Source organism: Anopheles bellator, chromosome 1 (genome assembly GCF_943735745.2).
Source record: "Anopheles bellator chromosome 1, idAnoBellAS_SP24_06.2, whole genome shotgun sequence".
Taxonomy (NCBI): domain Eukaryota; kingdom Metazoa; phylum Arthropoda; class Insecta; order Diptera; family Culicidae; genus Anopheles; species Anopheles bellator.
This window is the reverse complement of record NC_071285.1, coordinates 409,780-425,763: the sequence shown is the minus strand read 5'-3', so window position 1 is coordinate 425,763 and position 15,984 is coordinate 409,780. Positions and strand designations below refer to the sequence as shown.

General features: G+C 49.5%; 3 protein-coding genes across 3 annotated transcripts in view; all 3 read left to right on the top strand.

The window, feature by feature from the left end:
* The window catches only part of LOC131205410 (ras-related protein Rap-1b), a 47,757-nt gene that overhangs the window by 14,181 nt on the left and 17,592 nt on the right, over window positions 1-15,984 (top strand). Inside the window, exon 3 of the mRNA XM_058197491.1 lies at window positions 4,551-4,598. The gene's annotated coding sequence lies outside the window, so the exon portion shown is untranslated. The remainder of the gene's footprint in view (window positions 1-4,550; window positions 4,599-15,984) is intronic.
* Window positions 11,565-13,278, top strand: LOC131205409 (alkaline phosphatase-like). Its single transcript, XM_058197490.1, has 3 exons — window positions 11,565-11,621; window positions 11,677-12,870; window positions 12,937-13,278. Exons 1-3 carry the CDS (start codon window positions 11,565-11,567, stop codon window positions 13,276-13,278), a joined length of 1,593 nt encoding a protein of 530 aa, XP_058053473.1.
* On the top strand, window positions 13,852-15,638 carry LOC131205408 (membrane-bound alkaline phosphatase-like). The gene is made up of 3 exons (XM_058197489.1): window positions 13,852-13,943; window positions 14,014-15,188; window positions 15,259-15,638. Exons 1-3 carry the CDS (start codon window positions 13,868-13,870, stop codon window positions 15,601-15,603), a joined length of 1,596 nt encoding a protein of 531 aa, XP_058053472.1. The 5' UTR covers window positions 13,852-13,867; the 3' UTR covers window positions 15,604-15,638.

Sequence of the window (15,984 nt, the reverse complement as noted above, 5' to 3'; positions counted from 1 at the left end):
CATTGAACAATCATTTTTCGTATGAAGTCCTTTATACTACGCTACGCCACGAAAATGACCATGAATTTCCCCGCAACAAACCGGAAAGCAAGTGTACACTCATTACAGTGGGAATTAAACGTGTGGCCAAAGTTTCATGAGCTTCCTCTTAATTTACCTTCGATATGCTGCTTCCGCAGCAGCCAAGGGCAAATTTTGGGAAGCACTTTCAAAACTGCCATGCCACCAGTAACTGCAGCAAACATTAACCTTGCACTCCGATGTGCCATTATAGGCTCTTAGAACATGGCACAGTCATTATGGCATCGATTTCACCGAATATGTTCTTGCGTTGCGGGAACTGATCAACTTTTGCGGCAATAATAGGGGCGTAAAGTTTACAGACAACAACGGAGATAAAGGAACAAAAAAAAATTCGAAGCCGTTAAACGTTTTATTGTGCGCCGGAGTTTTAAATCTCTTCACGAAATTTTGCGCTCCCCTTGCGTGCTGCGTATAAAAATTGTCGGACAAAAAACTTTAAATTAAATTGGAGAACAGATTTATCTTTAAAAAAAACGTCTTGCCCTTTTCCGGTCCGCTACAGACCGGAACTTTTTCGGAGCGGAAAGAACCGTGGTTCGAGAACCGAAATAAATTAGTCTAGCGTTATTGCTTCCACCCGGCTGGAAGTTAAGTTTATTCAAGTGGACCATCGAAATTCTAGGTAACAGACAACCTCGTACGTGATCCCTGTTGGGTGAACGGCTGGATTTTACTGATGGTGGCGAAGGACCTCTTCTCGAAGCGGATCCGCTTTTTTACTTCCACTTCGTGCTACCTACCCAAATTTGCTTCACGCTTTCATGGCCACTTTTTGGCGATCCGGCAAGATTCTGCGCCAGTATTGGGCGGACACGTTGCAGGCACCACCATAATTATCTGCAGCGGGTACGATGCAACTTCATCTTTTCCATGATATTTGGATGCCACTGACACCCTTGTGGAATGGATTCTCCCGGGTGGACTTCGGAACGACTCGCTCGCACTTCAGAGGCAAGCGCAAGGCAAGCACTTTCGAGAGTCGGCGCTTGGGTGAAGTTTTCAATTTTACGTGCATGTTGAAAAACGCAAACAAGAGCAAGCAGAAAGGATTATGCCCCAAATGGCATGGCAATGTTACCGTGTGATAGCGACGCGGACGTGACAACAAAAAGTCACGGATTCGGATAAAACGAGGAGGAACACTCTAGCTGCGCGCTGTAACAGTAGATAGTAAATGTGCACAATAAAAACGGCGCTAAACGATTGTTTTAAGTGGCTTACTATTGAATGGGCTAGCAAGGGAATCACTTCACCAAATAAAAGCATAAGTAGATATCGATTTTACAAAATTAATGTTTTTAATAAAATGGTTAAGATAACAGTTGTATTATTTAAATTTTTAAACACCGATGAATGTTCTCGGGAGCTAGCTTGTTTGCCTGGAGGAGACTGAATGGAGATTTTCCACCTCAGCACCGAATTCGTAGCTCACGTAGGAAAAAACCTCTGGACCATAAAGTGCTGATCGAAGTACTTACAGTTTACCATCGAAAATGCAAATTATTAGAGCAGTTCTTTTCGAGGGACAACAAGGGTCCGGCAACAGAATTCAACAACCACCGACGATGCGAAAGAGTGGTCTCCACGACGGGTTCCCAATGCTTCTGCTCATTTTCCATTCGCATTCCCCGGGGAACCGAACGGTTTCGGACGAGGTTGTAAAAAATGTAGTGGAAAGCTATTCGGGAAATCGAAATGGCTGCGGCCAAAGATAAATGGCAACCCATTTGACGCGCAAGTTCCAGTTTTGCTTAACGCCGAAGAGTGATTGTAGCATATTTTTCTTCTTATAACCCCGCACACAAAAGGGGGACAGTTAGTTGAAGGACGAAGGACCCAAAGGGGACCATATGGAGCCGGTGGGTGGGGCAGCTGAAAGCGGAAATGAAAAACACAATTCTGGAAAGTTTAGCTCATCATCTTCCATCGCTGTCTGGTGTCCGGCAAACTGGCAGACAGCTTGGGTACGTGTATCGGGCGCAATAAAAAACGGCTGACGGCTGGCTGTGAAGGATATCCATTTTGGATTGCGTGGCCAATGTTCACGTCGGGTTTGTTCTTTTTCCGTATTTTCCATACTTTTTCTTTTTCGTTTACGTAACTTTGTTCTGTTTGGTGTAAAGGGCCTCCGCACACCCGGGCTTAAAGTCTGAACAAGAAGAGTAAGATTAATGAGTGTTACAAAGTTAACCTCCCACCGTGAATGCTTTACTGCTGAACTTTAATGCTGTACTGTGCCGTGTCGCCGGTAAAATGGTGGAGCCCTTGGAAGCCCGTCGGTGATAAAGTGTTTGATAAGCCAACAAGCGGGATGGGATTCATGGGATCCGAGGTACGCCGGGCCGGGCCATGTGGATGTAATGTGTCCGTGAATAATTAATCATAACAATGTCAAAGCGACGGAGCTTTTATTTGAATTTAGAATTGTGTACTCGCTAAGAGGGATCAAGCGTAATGCACACTGAGCAGAAAAAAGATGCTGTGAGTTGAGTTGTAAAAATTACCTTCACTCAATTGACTGGGTAACACGTGGGGCTCCGTCAAGCCCTGTTACAATACACATGCAAACAGAGATCGATCCCTACGAGCCAAATAATTAAACATCTTTCCTAGGTGCTAGCAACATTGTTTCGAGTGAAAGGCGCCACCACAATGCGGCGGTCAAAAGCAATCTAAATCAGAAATTCGTACAGTAGTTGGAATTTTGTGGAAGTAAACACAACTTTTACGGGCGTTGTGTAGTTCGCTAGGATCGGATTGCATACCAAAGCTGAATACCGTCGGTCATCAATTTTCAATCTGCGAGTTATCGCGCAAATTCCGGCATTTGGAGTTTGCATTGTTGTGAGAAGTATGCGGGAGTAGTAACTTTCGACCCAGGCTAATTTGACCGTTTTTTGATAATTGATAAATATTTGTGCAATGCGCGGGGCAATGCAAATTGAAGCTTCAGAGATTATGAATAATGTGATGCATTTTAACCCTGGCTCTATTAATAAAATTTAGTTGAAGCCATGGTTTAGTTGTACGTTTTCCATGGTCCAGTGATATGTTAGAATGGGACATTTGTGACGTAGTGCGCTATAGTGGATTCAACCCTATTTTCTTTCCTCGAATCTTGAGAATCTTGAAATTTGTGGACTGTGGCGATGCTATTTTGAATATGGTTTATTACTCTAGTACTGTAGTTTGCAGCAATCAATCAAATAGCGTGCGAAGTAGAACTACTCACCGAGAGCCACCCGATTGATACCAGCAACCGTGGTCCATGAAAATTCAAACATGGCTCACTCACAAAAGCCAACAATTTCGAAGCACTGAGAAACGCGCTGGGAAGAGAAAAAAGGAGAACTCTAAACACAACACAAACCGCGCTGTGCAGTGGAATTTGCATTTTGCGTAGTATGCTGTGTTTGTAGTTAAAACACAAACTGCAATAGCATCCTGCAGCAGGCACCGCAAACTTTGGATGCATCAAAGTTGGCTCGCTTAAATTCCCCGAAGCAACCGATCTGGGACACCATCGCTCGTCGTTGCGAAAATAGGTGCACCGCCGATCGTTCGGTGTACAACTGTTTGCTACATTTTATTCGTGTAAACACTGTGTTCCCGACAAAGTTCTCGGTTGGTGTGCAAATTTGAGCCATTCATAAATTAGTGTCCACCCCTGGGGCATTCCATTAGCATTAGCATTTCACTCTCCTCGCCAGTGGCCAGCGGTGGGTTGATGTGTTTGTTTGAAGCACACTTTTCACATATTGGAACGGTAAGTTTCGCGGCCAAGGGTGTGTTTGCACGTAAAATTATAAAGCCATTCCGAGTTCATAGTTAGCCAGCGCGGACACCACCGAAATGGAAGCGAATTGATTTATTCGCACAGCCGGCACTGCGCCAGACTTTCGTGACGCTGATTATTGCTGAATCGCCAATTCATCGGCACAGGCAATCGGCTACTGAAAAGGCCTGGGAAATGGTGCATCGCATTAGCTAAGCTGCGCCTATGATATTGGTCCCGAAAGTAGGGCGCGATGATTTATCGTCATCGATTCAGGGTGATATTTCTGAACGTTGGCCCCCAAAATGTTAGCTTCCGGTGGGTGGGTTGGTTGGCCACCGTACCTGCAACGTACCCCATTCGATGAATCACGATCACGGCGATGAATGAATTGCAGTAAATTTTTCACCATGATCCTGCTCCTGCTATCTGCACACACGCGCGCACGTCGCAGAAAGATGGATCGTTGTGCAACGAGTCGCCCGGCAAACTTCAGCTTCAGCCCATCACCATCGCCAAACACCGGTGGCGGGCGCTAATGGTTGTAAATGGCTTTGACTATCATATTTTATTGTTGATATCAGTTTTCCGACACCTTGCGAGCGACAAGGGCGGTGGGCGCGCTATCGCGGGGCTTCGTTATTAATATCCGTCATTTATATTGGTTTGCACGTTCGTTTTTTTATTGCAGGAGACAGCCGGCGGCCAGAAAACTATTGCACCAAGGCCACTTAACGGGGTGAGTAGCTGCTTGAGTTAAGTGTGAGCACGAAGCGAAACTCGATACGACTTGCTACACGAAACTTGATGAATTTATTCCACGCCATTAATATAACCAACGACTTGTCTAGTCGATAGTTATAATTTTTGTGCTTAAGCTGTTTAAGTAATTATGTATCTCAATGATTTTGTGTTTGAAATTAATTTGAAATCGTTTTAAATTAGTTTTCGACGTACGCTTCCGAAAACCTCAGTTGAAAGTAATGCCATCGTAAGGATCATCGACATGATTGTTCTAAGCCGTACTACAAGACATACCTTCCGCGAAGTTTCATCTGGTAATTGGTTGACCTCTGGCGATGGTACTTAAGAGTTTCCAGGAAACCCAAGTCGTTTAGAAATTTGTGACACTAATCAAGGCTGACAAGGGATATCACTTCTTCGGTCATTACGGCCAACAACAGGACAATGCCCATTTCGAAACGTATTTAAGATTATTATCACAAAATGCCCAATCAACAAGATGCACTAATTTGACTTTCGGGCTTTAATAACTTCAAGACGGTGAAAGTTTCGTCCCTATTTGGGGTCCCGCCGAGTGTGGCATGTGGTGCTGAGTGGTGAACCACTCAGCGGTAAGACATTAATTAAGACATCAGGGACCAGCGATAAACTGCAAAGAGCACAGCAAAACTGTTCCCCTGGTAGACGATCTGGGAGCGCGGAAAAGCGAAGCGCCTCCTCTGGCATATTCTACGAGCAACGCTCAGAAGCTCAAGTTTGTTCGTCCTTCGTAGCCCCACCGAAAAAAGGCACATAAACCTTGATTCGCGGTCCCTGGGCTGCAGGACCCGGCACTAGAGAGTGATGATGATTCTAATTTAAAGCAGAATATATCAGTTTCCACGATCGCCATAAAAATCCCGACAAGACTTTCATTTGTGCCCGGCGAAGAAGGAAACGATATTAAACCGGGGCGCTACTCAACCGTGCCCGGAGACTGCGGAACGGACTCGGCCAGCTCGGGCGGTTTTTTCGAACGTCTATTTTATGGCGCAGCGAATGAGATAACTAGCAGTGTTCTGCAATTGAGTACTTCCCACGGAAACCGCATCGCGGGAATTTCGTTCCCGGAAAAGCGAGACCTTCCGAGAGACTTACCATGGCCGGTTCCTTTTTGTGTGTTCACTGCACTGAGCTTAACCGCGATGCGGCACCATGCTTGATTGCTCTCTTTGGAAATCCGCGTTCCGCTTGATGACGTGGCATCGGCAGGACTATATATTGGCAAAAGGCGCCCCCTGGGGGTGTGATTCATAAGCTGGAAAATAAATAACCCATCAAACACAACGTCCTGTGTCCTCGGGTGATTATTAAATGTTTATCGTCTGTCGGTGGGCGAGAAAACGGATAACTTGCACGCCCTGCTATTGTACCAAACTCAATCATAACCGGGAATCGATGGACCGTAAATGCGCCGGAAATGATGGGTGCTCCCAGCGACTTGAGCGGCCAACCGGGTTTTGATGGACATTTTTATGAAACATTCGCACTATTCGCCACTAAACACAGGGCGCCCGAGTGGCTTATGTGGCTGCGGCTGGAGTGATGTTTTTCAAATATTAAACACATTAAAAACGTGCGCCGTCGAGTGGCGCTGGCTCAGCTTTTCCATCCCCAGCTGCAGGCAGGCAGCAAAACGGAAACGGCAATCAAATGATAAAACTATGGGTTAATGGGGGTAATCTAATCCCCGCAGCAGCAGATGAGCAGGATAATGGACTCCGGGCGGTTTAAGTGCCTGGCCCGACCGTTGGGACTGCCCCGGGGGGAAAGTGTGTGCAATAAAGCGAAAAAACGAGTTCAAGTGGACAAAAAAGGAAGAAACCGTTGCGGCAAAAAAGTAGAAATCGTCAGATGATGAAGATTATTTCATTGGAACTCTCGTCAGGGCGGCAAATTGTGGTGCTATCCGTAATTGCGGCTGATGAGATGGAGATTGCTCCGTGGCCTATTCGGTTGACGCAAATCAAACTCCCGACAATTTGACCCACGTAGCGTGGGGATTTCGGGTCGTTTGATGAATTGATTATGTCTTGTTCGAAAATAAATCAAACACTTAAAGGAAACTTGTGTGTTTTGTAGATAAGGAACCGAGCGAAACGGACCACAAAATTGGGGCTACGCCACGTCATCCTATCGATCACGTGCGCCATCACCGTCGCTTCTACTACCGATACGCGTAATTGAAGATGAATAAGTCACGCGGTGTTAGTCCAATGGGACATTTAATTACCCGGCGGTCTGAGAAGTGGGCCGGCCACTACATGACTGTCGTAAACAATTGTCGCAGACGGTCGGCGCAGTTTACGGAGGCAATTAATAGAAAGTGCGCACCGTCCAATTAACTTCACCTACATGAAACAGGACCGCTGGCATTAAAATTGTATGGCCCTTTCAGAATTGCGTATCTCGCGAGCGTATCTCGTAGAATTGAATGCCGGGTGTATAATTTATTCACTTGCCGAGGTTGGTTGCCGTCACCACCGCACTATGCGGGGCAGGGCTCTTCGGACATTTATTCGCCCTCAAGACGATTGACCCGACCGGCGAAAGATCGTTAATGTATTGGCTTCCAATTCGGTGCTTGCATTCCCTGTTTAGGCTATCTGAAGTATATCGCTGAATCCGGACACCATTAATAACAATCCGTGATCCGAAAACGAAACACGCTTTGCTTAACACAACCATTAGAAGCCGAGGGAGCCGAAAAAAGGGGTCAAAACGGAGGGTCCTTTTCCCATTATGTCTTCATCACAAACACACAGACACGGGTACAGAAGGAACCGTTTGTAAAGTGCGGAAAATCCTAGACGATAATCCAAATAATGTCTTACCCATTTGTCATGGTCGCGTCGGTTGAGTCCTTTGCCGAATGCCGTAGGCCGAGGCTCGTACCGTGGATGGCAAAAAGACGAACGAAACGGTAATTGTTTTAGAGCTTACCACCGGAAGCGCCCGGTTTTTCAAGTGCTACACAACTCCGATCGTATAATCTGCTCACGGGGAGCCGATTTTTCTTCCGCCACGGAAAGCGGAAGTGCTCGGACCCGGTGCTGGCTGGCAAAAGACCCAGGCCCCTCGGGCCGATTGCATGTCAAAAGGAGATTTGTGTAGGACAATTTGGAAAGCAGGAAGTAGGGGCGCGGCCCGAAAAGAAACCTTGTCCGCCACGATCCCGGGGGGGGGGAAGAAAGTTTATCGGTTTTCTTATCGGGACCAAAGTTGATTAAAATTCAAACTATGAGCTCTCGATATTTAATCAACGTTCAAGTGGGCGACGATGGCGCGTGTGTGGTGAGGTGAGATACCGTGGACGGTTCCGGGAAGAAAGCTTTACGGTGAATCCCGCAGGATACGGTGGTAAAGTTTCGTGTAGTTTAATTTGCAACTAACTCATCGCTCCCGGATCGCTACGGCGCGCTGGTTCGGGCGTGCGGTTAGCGCCGCCCGGAGAACCCGGGGAGGGGACATTCAATTTTGGTTAGCAAGTTTGTGAAAGAATTTACGCCGAGTTGAATTCCCGCCTCTGGCGGCAGGGTATCAGCTTTTTTGCAAGGTACGAGAGATATTTGCACTTGCTGTAGAGTATGATTTATGAAATTAAATTTTGCTGCTGACGACTACTTTCGGCAGCAGTTCGAGTGGTGGGGCTGTGGCGCTACGGAGCACCGGGCTCAAATAGTGTGTGCAGTGGAATATTGCGAACTCGGTCCTATATGCACTTCGGTGTGATGTTGAACTACAAGATTTAAATGTTCGCCGGGCACCTTGTACTCTCTTCGAAGGGAAGTACACTTTCCAAATGGTGCAAGCACTTGATGGCGTACAGCATCGTGTGTCAGGATGTCAGGAGCTGTTCCGAGCGAGAGTTGCGACGGACCCGACTACAAACATGGCGACGGGGATTTAGATGACGTGCTACCGGTTTATTTTCCATATTTTCCATACACAGCGACCGTTACGATCGAAATGGTGGCACTCGTGTGCGTCATACTTTTTCTATTACTCTCGCCATTTTTTGACAGCCAAATGGGGGTCATACAATAGCCACTGCATTCATATTAAGTCGCCGAGCTACTGCAGCCAAGGGATAAGGAAACAAGTCTAGCAAAGCGCGCCTCAGGGTCTTCCGTGGCCTGGCCTCGTTGTCCATTGAAAGTTGTTTTGGGCACAACACGGCTACACAAAGTCACCGTGGCCCGTATTGTGTAGCGTTGGAACTGCCAGGATGCAGCGTGACTGACGACTAACTTCTGGGCCGTATCCGTGCGGAGGTGAACCATCGTCCGCAAACAATACCCAACTGGAGCGACAATGTTTGGCCTGTGACCCGTAACACTCACCTGTACATACCCGCATATGTTTCTGGCCCGTACACTCAACCGACTAATTCAACCACCATCGGACGAAAAAAGGGCAGAGTTTCCGACAAAAACAGTACTTCGGTTTGCAGGAACCCAGATTGGTGGGCGCTGTGGCACAAAATGGCTCAAGTTTGCATGCTCTTCTAAATAAGGTTATGCTTTTGGGGTGGACTAAAAACGCATTCAATCACCAACTGAAAGCTGTGTAAGGGCGGCACCAAACAGGTTCACTAGCATCAGATCCACCCACCGGAACAGTGGAGAAACTTGCGAAAACATTGCCCGCCCGCCTTTGTCGGACAGCAAGCCAAACGGATGACATTAACATCACTGTAATTCACTTTGCCAGGAGCAATGGGTCATTAATTGGGTTAACCTCTGGAGGGTACCGGTGGCCCTCGGGGAGGAGGCACTGCATAAGTTTGTTTCGGACAGAAAGTTAGTGAACGGACACGGACGAGGTTAGCTCGAAGGGAAGCGTATTTGAACCCGCACAATGGGCACATCCTTTTGCGGAGAAGCAATTGGTCAGCAAACACGAAACAATTTATATAAAAACGAATAATAAATTTCTTCTAAATTAGCTCAAGTGTTGCTATAAATACTAAATAATCAATCCAAAAACGGACTAGAGAGTAGAGTTTCGTGCCAAAGTGTTGAATAGGTGATGGTGATTAATCGAAAAGGCAATTAGGGAAGGCTTATTACTCACGGAACAGACTGTGCATTAATATCGCCATCAATCACTCCAATTCGAATCGGTGAGGACGATTGTTGAACAGTTGCTTTGGTTTGAGCAGAATTCGCTCCTAGTCTGCCGATTATCGTGAATTAGTTCTTTGGTTATTACTTCTTCCGCTAATATCGGCGGTTTAAATATTCAGCTGGGACCGTATCCTGAGTGATTTGGGCGTCGTAAAAACAAAAAAAAACACCACAAGTGCTGTTCGAGCCACTCCCTGTAACGGCGTTCCAGTGCTTCAATAATGCAGGATAATTCAATTTGTATCAAGGTAATGAGAATATTCACCAGCGGACACCCACGAGACACAAATCCGAATGTGGATTGCTGCTGGGCTGGGCGTTACGACATCATCGTCGTGACAGCGCCGTGACGTGACAACAGCCCAACAGTCTTACAAAGAGGCACACTGTGGATCAGGTGGGCGACCGTGTCGGGACACCAATCCGTGTTGGTTTTCCACGGGCACAGTTTGTTTAATAGATTAAATTAAGCCACTCGGCAGCAGCGGCAGGACGGGCAAGCAGAGCATGGTGGGAATGGCGGCACTGGCTGATGGGATTTGGGTGAACAGAAACAGCGGCACAGAAGTCAGAACAATACGGTGTACGAAAGGACACCACCGGCAATCGGAGACCCCGGCAAAAGCTCTTTCGCAAGCGCTAACTCGAATCTGGAAGTTGCCGCTCCGTAACTGTCGTAAGTGGTGTGCCATCACGGACGCGAACACGACAGGGTTTTACGGCGATTAGGGCGTCTAGTACCAATCTGGCAGTACATAACTTTCTGGCAGTTTCGGTTTCGTTGGCTGTTTTTTCATGGACCCCAGCAGCAATTTGTTTGGCTGTTGATGCTGACGTTAGAACGGTGGGAGTTAGAATAGGCCCTTGATTGTGTGACACTCGAATTTCACAACACGTTATAAATCCAAAATGCAGATTTTTTTTTGGGCTGCCGACGAGCCGACGGCCCTTGAGTGGGTTATTCCGTGTCTAAGATTGCTTAGATTGTCAGTTGGAAGTTGGAACGGAAGACAATACAATTCGTAATTTATGCACAGTCCACCTACTGCCACTACGTTCCGCGATGAAGTTTAATTTTGAATTTTAAACAGATTGACACCCTTTGCCAGAGGGTTTTACATACCAAATAAATCACGGACAATTGTTACCCACCAAACTGTTGCGGTTTTCAATCGATTCTGTTCAGTCGTGATTTCGTAGAATCGGATTGTTTAGTTGTCAATTGTTGATTCAAACATTAATCGATTAATCATCCTTTCTACGGTCCACTACAGAGTGTGATAAGATGGGCACGTGTACTAAAACCAATCATCACATGCACTACTGGACGGATCTCCCGAGGTCCTGGCATGCTTTCGCCCTCAAGGCTGGCTGGGTGTGGTATATTGTTTTAGTACAATTGCCATTACAGTGCCGATTTTCAAATCGCCGCCCATGGCCTCACTTATCGGCCCACGTTACGGTACGTTTAGCGTGAGTGTCTGTCTTTTCGGGGCCGGGCGATAACGGCAAAGTCCACACTCCGGCCCCCAAGTCGGTCATTGGGCGTGAGGTGACGTTTCGTCTGCCCTAGGGCCAATAATAGCAATTCACGCCGTCGGCTGACCACGTTGTCGGCAGACCAGAGTAGGCGTGTTAGATACGGCGATTACTCCGTGATCCGGTTGCTGATGGAATGAGAATAGCAGAACAGTGACTGCTACGATTTCAGGGGTATTTTAAGGCGAACGTTCGCTGCACAGTGCATCAGTTGTGCCAAAGGTGTCTGAAGTACAGCACGGCGGTCACCCAAAATGCGTTCCACACTCCTCCGGTTGAGCTGTGTTTTGTTAACCTGCGGCATTGTCGCAGCAACGACCACAGGTATAGCATACTTTGATCGCATCAGCTGGTTTGGGCAAAGAGACAAACGCTTTCCTGTGTTCCTTAGACGATGACAAACGGAATCATCCGAGGTTGGCCGATGAGCCGAACCTAGCCGTCAGCTCGAAAAGTGTCGAACAGGAGCGAACCATCGAGTACTGGCTGGACCAAGCGAAGGCCTCGGTTGCTGATCGGATTGCCCAGCGGGAGAACAAAAATATTGCCAAAAATGTGATCCTATTTCTGGGCGATGGCATGTCCATCGCCACACTATCGATGGCCCGAGTGTACGCCGGGGGCGAGGAGAAATCTTTCTTCTTCGAACGATTCCCGTTCCTGGCGATGTCCAAGACGTACTGCGTGAACTATCAAGTGCCTGACTCGGCCTGCACGGCAACAGCTTATCTGACGGGCGTGAAGGCCAATTACGAAACTATCGGCGTGAATGCGCACGTCCCGGTGCGCGATTGTGAAGCTGCGCGGGATCGATCGACCCACACGTCCTCCATCGGCCAGTGGGCTATCGATGCGGGGAAGGACGCTGGCATCGTGACCACCACGCGGGTAACGCATGCATCGCCGGCTGGAGTGTACGCGCACACCTCGTTCCGGGATTGGGAAAATGATAACGACGTGAAGGCAGATGGGTGCGATCCGGATACGGTCGACGACATCGCCAAACAGCTGGTGTACGGGGAGACTGCTCCAAAGCTGCGAGTTATATTGGGTGGCGGACGGCGAGAGTTTTTGGATAGCGATGTAGACACCGATCCCGAAACGGGTAAACCTGGCCGGCGATCGGATGGAAGGAATCTGATCAACGAATGGCTGAAGAATGGGCCGGTCGGGGAGAACCGGACCTTTGTGTGGAACCGTTCCGATCTGTTGGCGGTGGACCCCCGCCGGACGGATCGTTTGCTGGGAATGTTCGAACCGAGTCACTGTGCCTATAACCTGGACCGAATCAGCGACGGATTGACGGAGGAACCAACACTGTCCGAGATGGTGGACAAGGCGACTGACATTCTAAGCACGAACCCGAACGGGTTCTTCCTGTTCGTCGAAGGTGGTCGAATCGATCACGCCCATCACGATAACCGGGCCCGGTACGCGCTGGACGAGACGGTGGAGTTTGACAAGGCGATCGAGTTGGCCCGCAACAAGTTCAGCCAGGAGGACACGCTGATAGTGGTTACGGCGGACCACTCGCATAGTGTGAGCTACGCAGGATATCCGGTAAGTGGGACGGGGGTGCTGCGATAGGGCCGAGCAATGAATGCCTCGCTCGAATCATTGTTGCAGACTCGTGGGAACGATATCTTCGGCACCGCCGGCACGGCCAGTGACGGCCTTCCGTACATGACAATCAGCTACGCCAACGGGCCGGGCTACAAGAAGCACGTGGATGCGGACACCGGCAAGAGAATGGACGTGCGTGATATGAAGACTGATAAGAACAACTTTGACTTCCCCGCCATGGTGCACGTGGACTCGGAAACGCACGGCGGAGACGACGTCGTCGTGTATGCGTCGGGGCCGTGGGCGCACCTCTTCACTGGCTTCTTGGAGCAGAACGTCATCCCCCACATGATGGGCTATGCCGCTTGCATAGGCCAGGGAGCGAAGGCTTGCCCGGAAAGTTGACCTGTGTGTAGACCGTAAGGATAGCGATTAGCAGATGGCAATCGGATTTACGCTTGATCCTACGATCTACGAGCTGCCGGCCTTTGGAGTTGTTAGTTAAGATTTTATAGACTTCGAATCAATTAGTGACATAGAGGAGCCCATAAGGAAGCCAATCAATATACAACTACGTACGGAGCGACTGCTGATAATCGGTTTATTTGGTTCCAAACAGAAAGCAGTGCCACGGTTATCGGAGATTATCAGATGTCAATGGAACATTGTATTTGGTTGCCCCCGAAAAAAGTCCCCCAAGATAACGGCTCCTTACGCGCGGTACGACAGTGGCCACCTCGCCCTCGCCACGACGTATTTCGCGGACAGACAGACAGGGAGCAGTAAACGATTGATCAAGTGCATTGAAATCGTTTCATCTAGTGCCACTTAAGGTGATTAGCGTCGCGCGGTTTTCGATAGCACTATCGTCTGTCGTACGACGAGACTAGCGATTCCGTTATCGTAATGCCACAGCGATTCCTGCCAATGATCCGAGTGGAGGCGACAAGACAACTCCCGTCAGTACCTTGGCGGCATTCGAACGGTAACAAAGATGCTCCGACATTGGGCCGTTCCGCTACTCACAGCGGCTGCAGTGTTTGGGTTGGTGAGCGGATCTCTTAGCGGTGGTATGCGACCGGCCGGGCTGTCGACGGAGTGTGGTTTGTTACGGCTGTCCTTTCGGTTCGGTTCCCCTAGATTATGACATCGACAAACGGCAGCACCCGAGGCTGCCGGACGAGCTGGACTCGAAGCCGAGGCACAGGCTTGCCGATCAAGAGCAGACCATCGAGTACTGGCGGAATCAAGCGAAGGACACCGTCGAGCGGCAGCGGACCAAGACGGAGAACACGAACCGGGCGAAGAATGTCATCCTGTTCCTCGGGGACGGGATGTCCATCGCGACGGTGGCCATGGCGCGAGTGTACGCCGGGGGCGAGGAGAAACCTTTGTTCTTCGAAGGATTCCCCTTCGTCGGTATGTCGAAGACGTATTGTGTCAATTATCAGGTAGCGGACTCGGCCTGCACGGCAACAGCTTATCTGACGGGCGTGAAGGGCAATTACGAAACTATCGGCGTCAACGCGCACGTCCCGGTGCGCGATTGTGAAGCTGCGCGGAACCGCTCGACCCACACGTCCTCCATCGGCCAGTGGGCTATCGATGCGGGGAAGGACGCTGGCATCGTGACCAGTACGCGGGTGACGCACGCGTCTCCCGCGGGTATGTACGCTCACATCGCGTTCCGGGACTGGGAGGACGACTACTGGGTGAAGCAGGATGGCTGCGATCCGGATACGGTCGACGATATCGCCGAGCAGCTAGTGTACAGTGAGACCGCACCGAAGCTTCGCGTCATTTTGGGGTGTGGTCGGCGAGAGTTCTTGGATCGGGACGTCGGTGTAGATCCTGAGACCGGCGGGCCTGGGTACCGGTCGGATGGGAGGAACTTGATCAACGAATGGCAGAAGAACGGGCCGGTCGGGGAGAACCGGACCTTTGTGTGGAAGCGTTCCGATCTGTTGGCGGTGGATCCCCGCCGGACGGATCGTCTGCTGGGAATGTTCGAACCGGGCCACTGTGCGTACAATTTGGACCGGGTTCATAAGAATCTGCACGAAGAGCCCACGCTGTCCGAGATGGTGGACAAGGCGACCGACATTCTGAGCACGAACCCGAACGGATTCTTCCTGTTCGTGGAGGGTGGCCGGATCGACCATGGCCATCATGACAATCTGGCCAAATATGCCATCGACGAGACGGTGGAGTTTGACAAGGCGATCGAGTTGGCCCGCAGCAAGTTCAGCGAAGAGGACACCCTGATAGTGGTCACGGCGGATCACTCGCATAGTGTGAGCTTCGCAGGATATCCGGTGAGATCATGAGAGGGAGGGCTCTTTGCTCGGCCGGCTTATCGTCGGGATTCCAAACTTTTCCTTGTAGAACCGTGGAAATGACATATTTGGCACCAGCGGAACGGGCAGTGACGGCCTTCCGTACATGACGATTAGCTACGCCAACGGTCGTGGATTCTACACCCACGTCGACACGGAGAAAGGCACGCGGGCCGATGTGCGCGAGCTGAGCAACTTCGACGAGGACAACTTTCCGTTTCCCGCCATGCTGCCCGTGGACCTGGAGACTCACGGCGGGGAAGACGTGGCGGTGTACGCGTCCGGTCCCTGGTCGCACCTGTTTTCCGGTTCCTACGAACAGAACGTTATCCCGCACATCATGGCGTACGCGTCGTGCATCGGCAAAGGACTTACAGTTTGTGACAAGAAGTGACGGAGAATAAATTTTATCTCAGCCCGCCGTTGGAGCGCTCCATAATCCAGACGATCGCTAACGGCTATCGGTCCGAAAAAAAACAATGGACATGATCGACCAGATTCGAGACGCAGATGGCGCAATCACGCAACTGGACGTGTGGCTTGCGCGGATAATGAATTAGACTTTTATGGCGCTTCTGGAATTTATATTGCTTCCGGCAGATTACCTGATTTAGTTGGCATTATTCGTAAAAGGAGATACGAAATCGTCGTTTGTTTATGACCTCCTCCCCCGGCCCCATGGTACTGATTAAGGTGCCCCCCCCGGGCGCTGTCGGTGGCTACATCTGGAGCGCGATTTATCAGGCAGACACCCGTTGATAGACAACGAACCCGA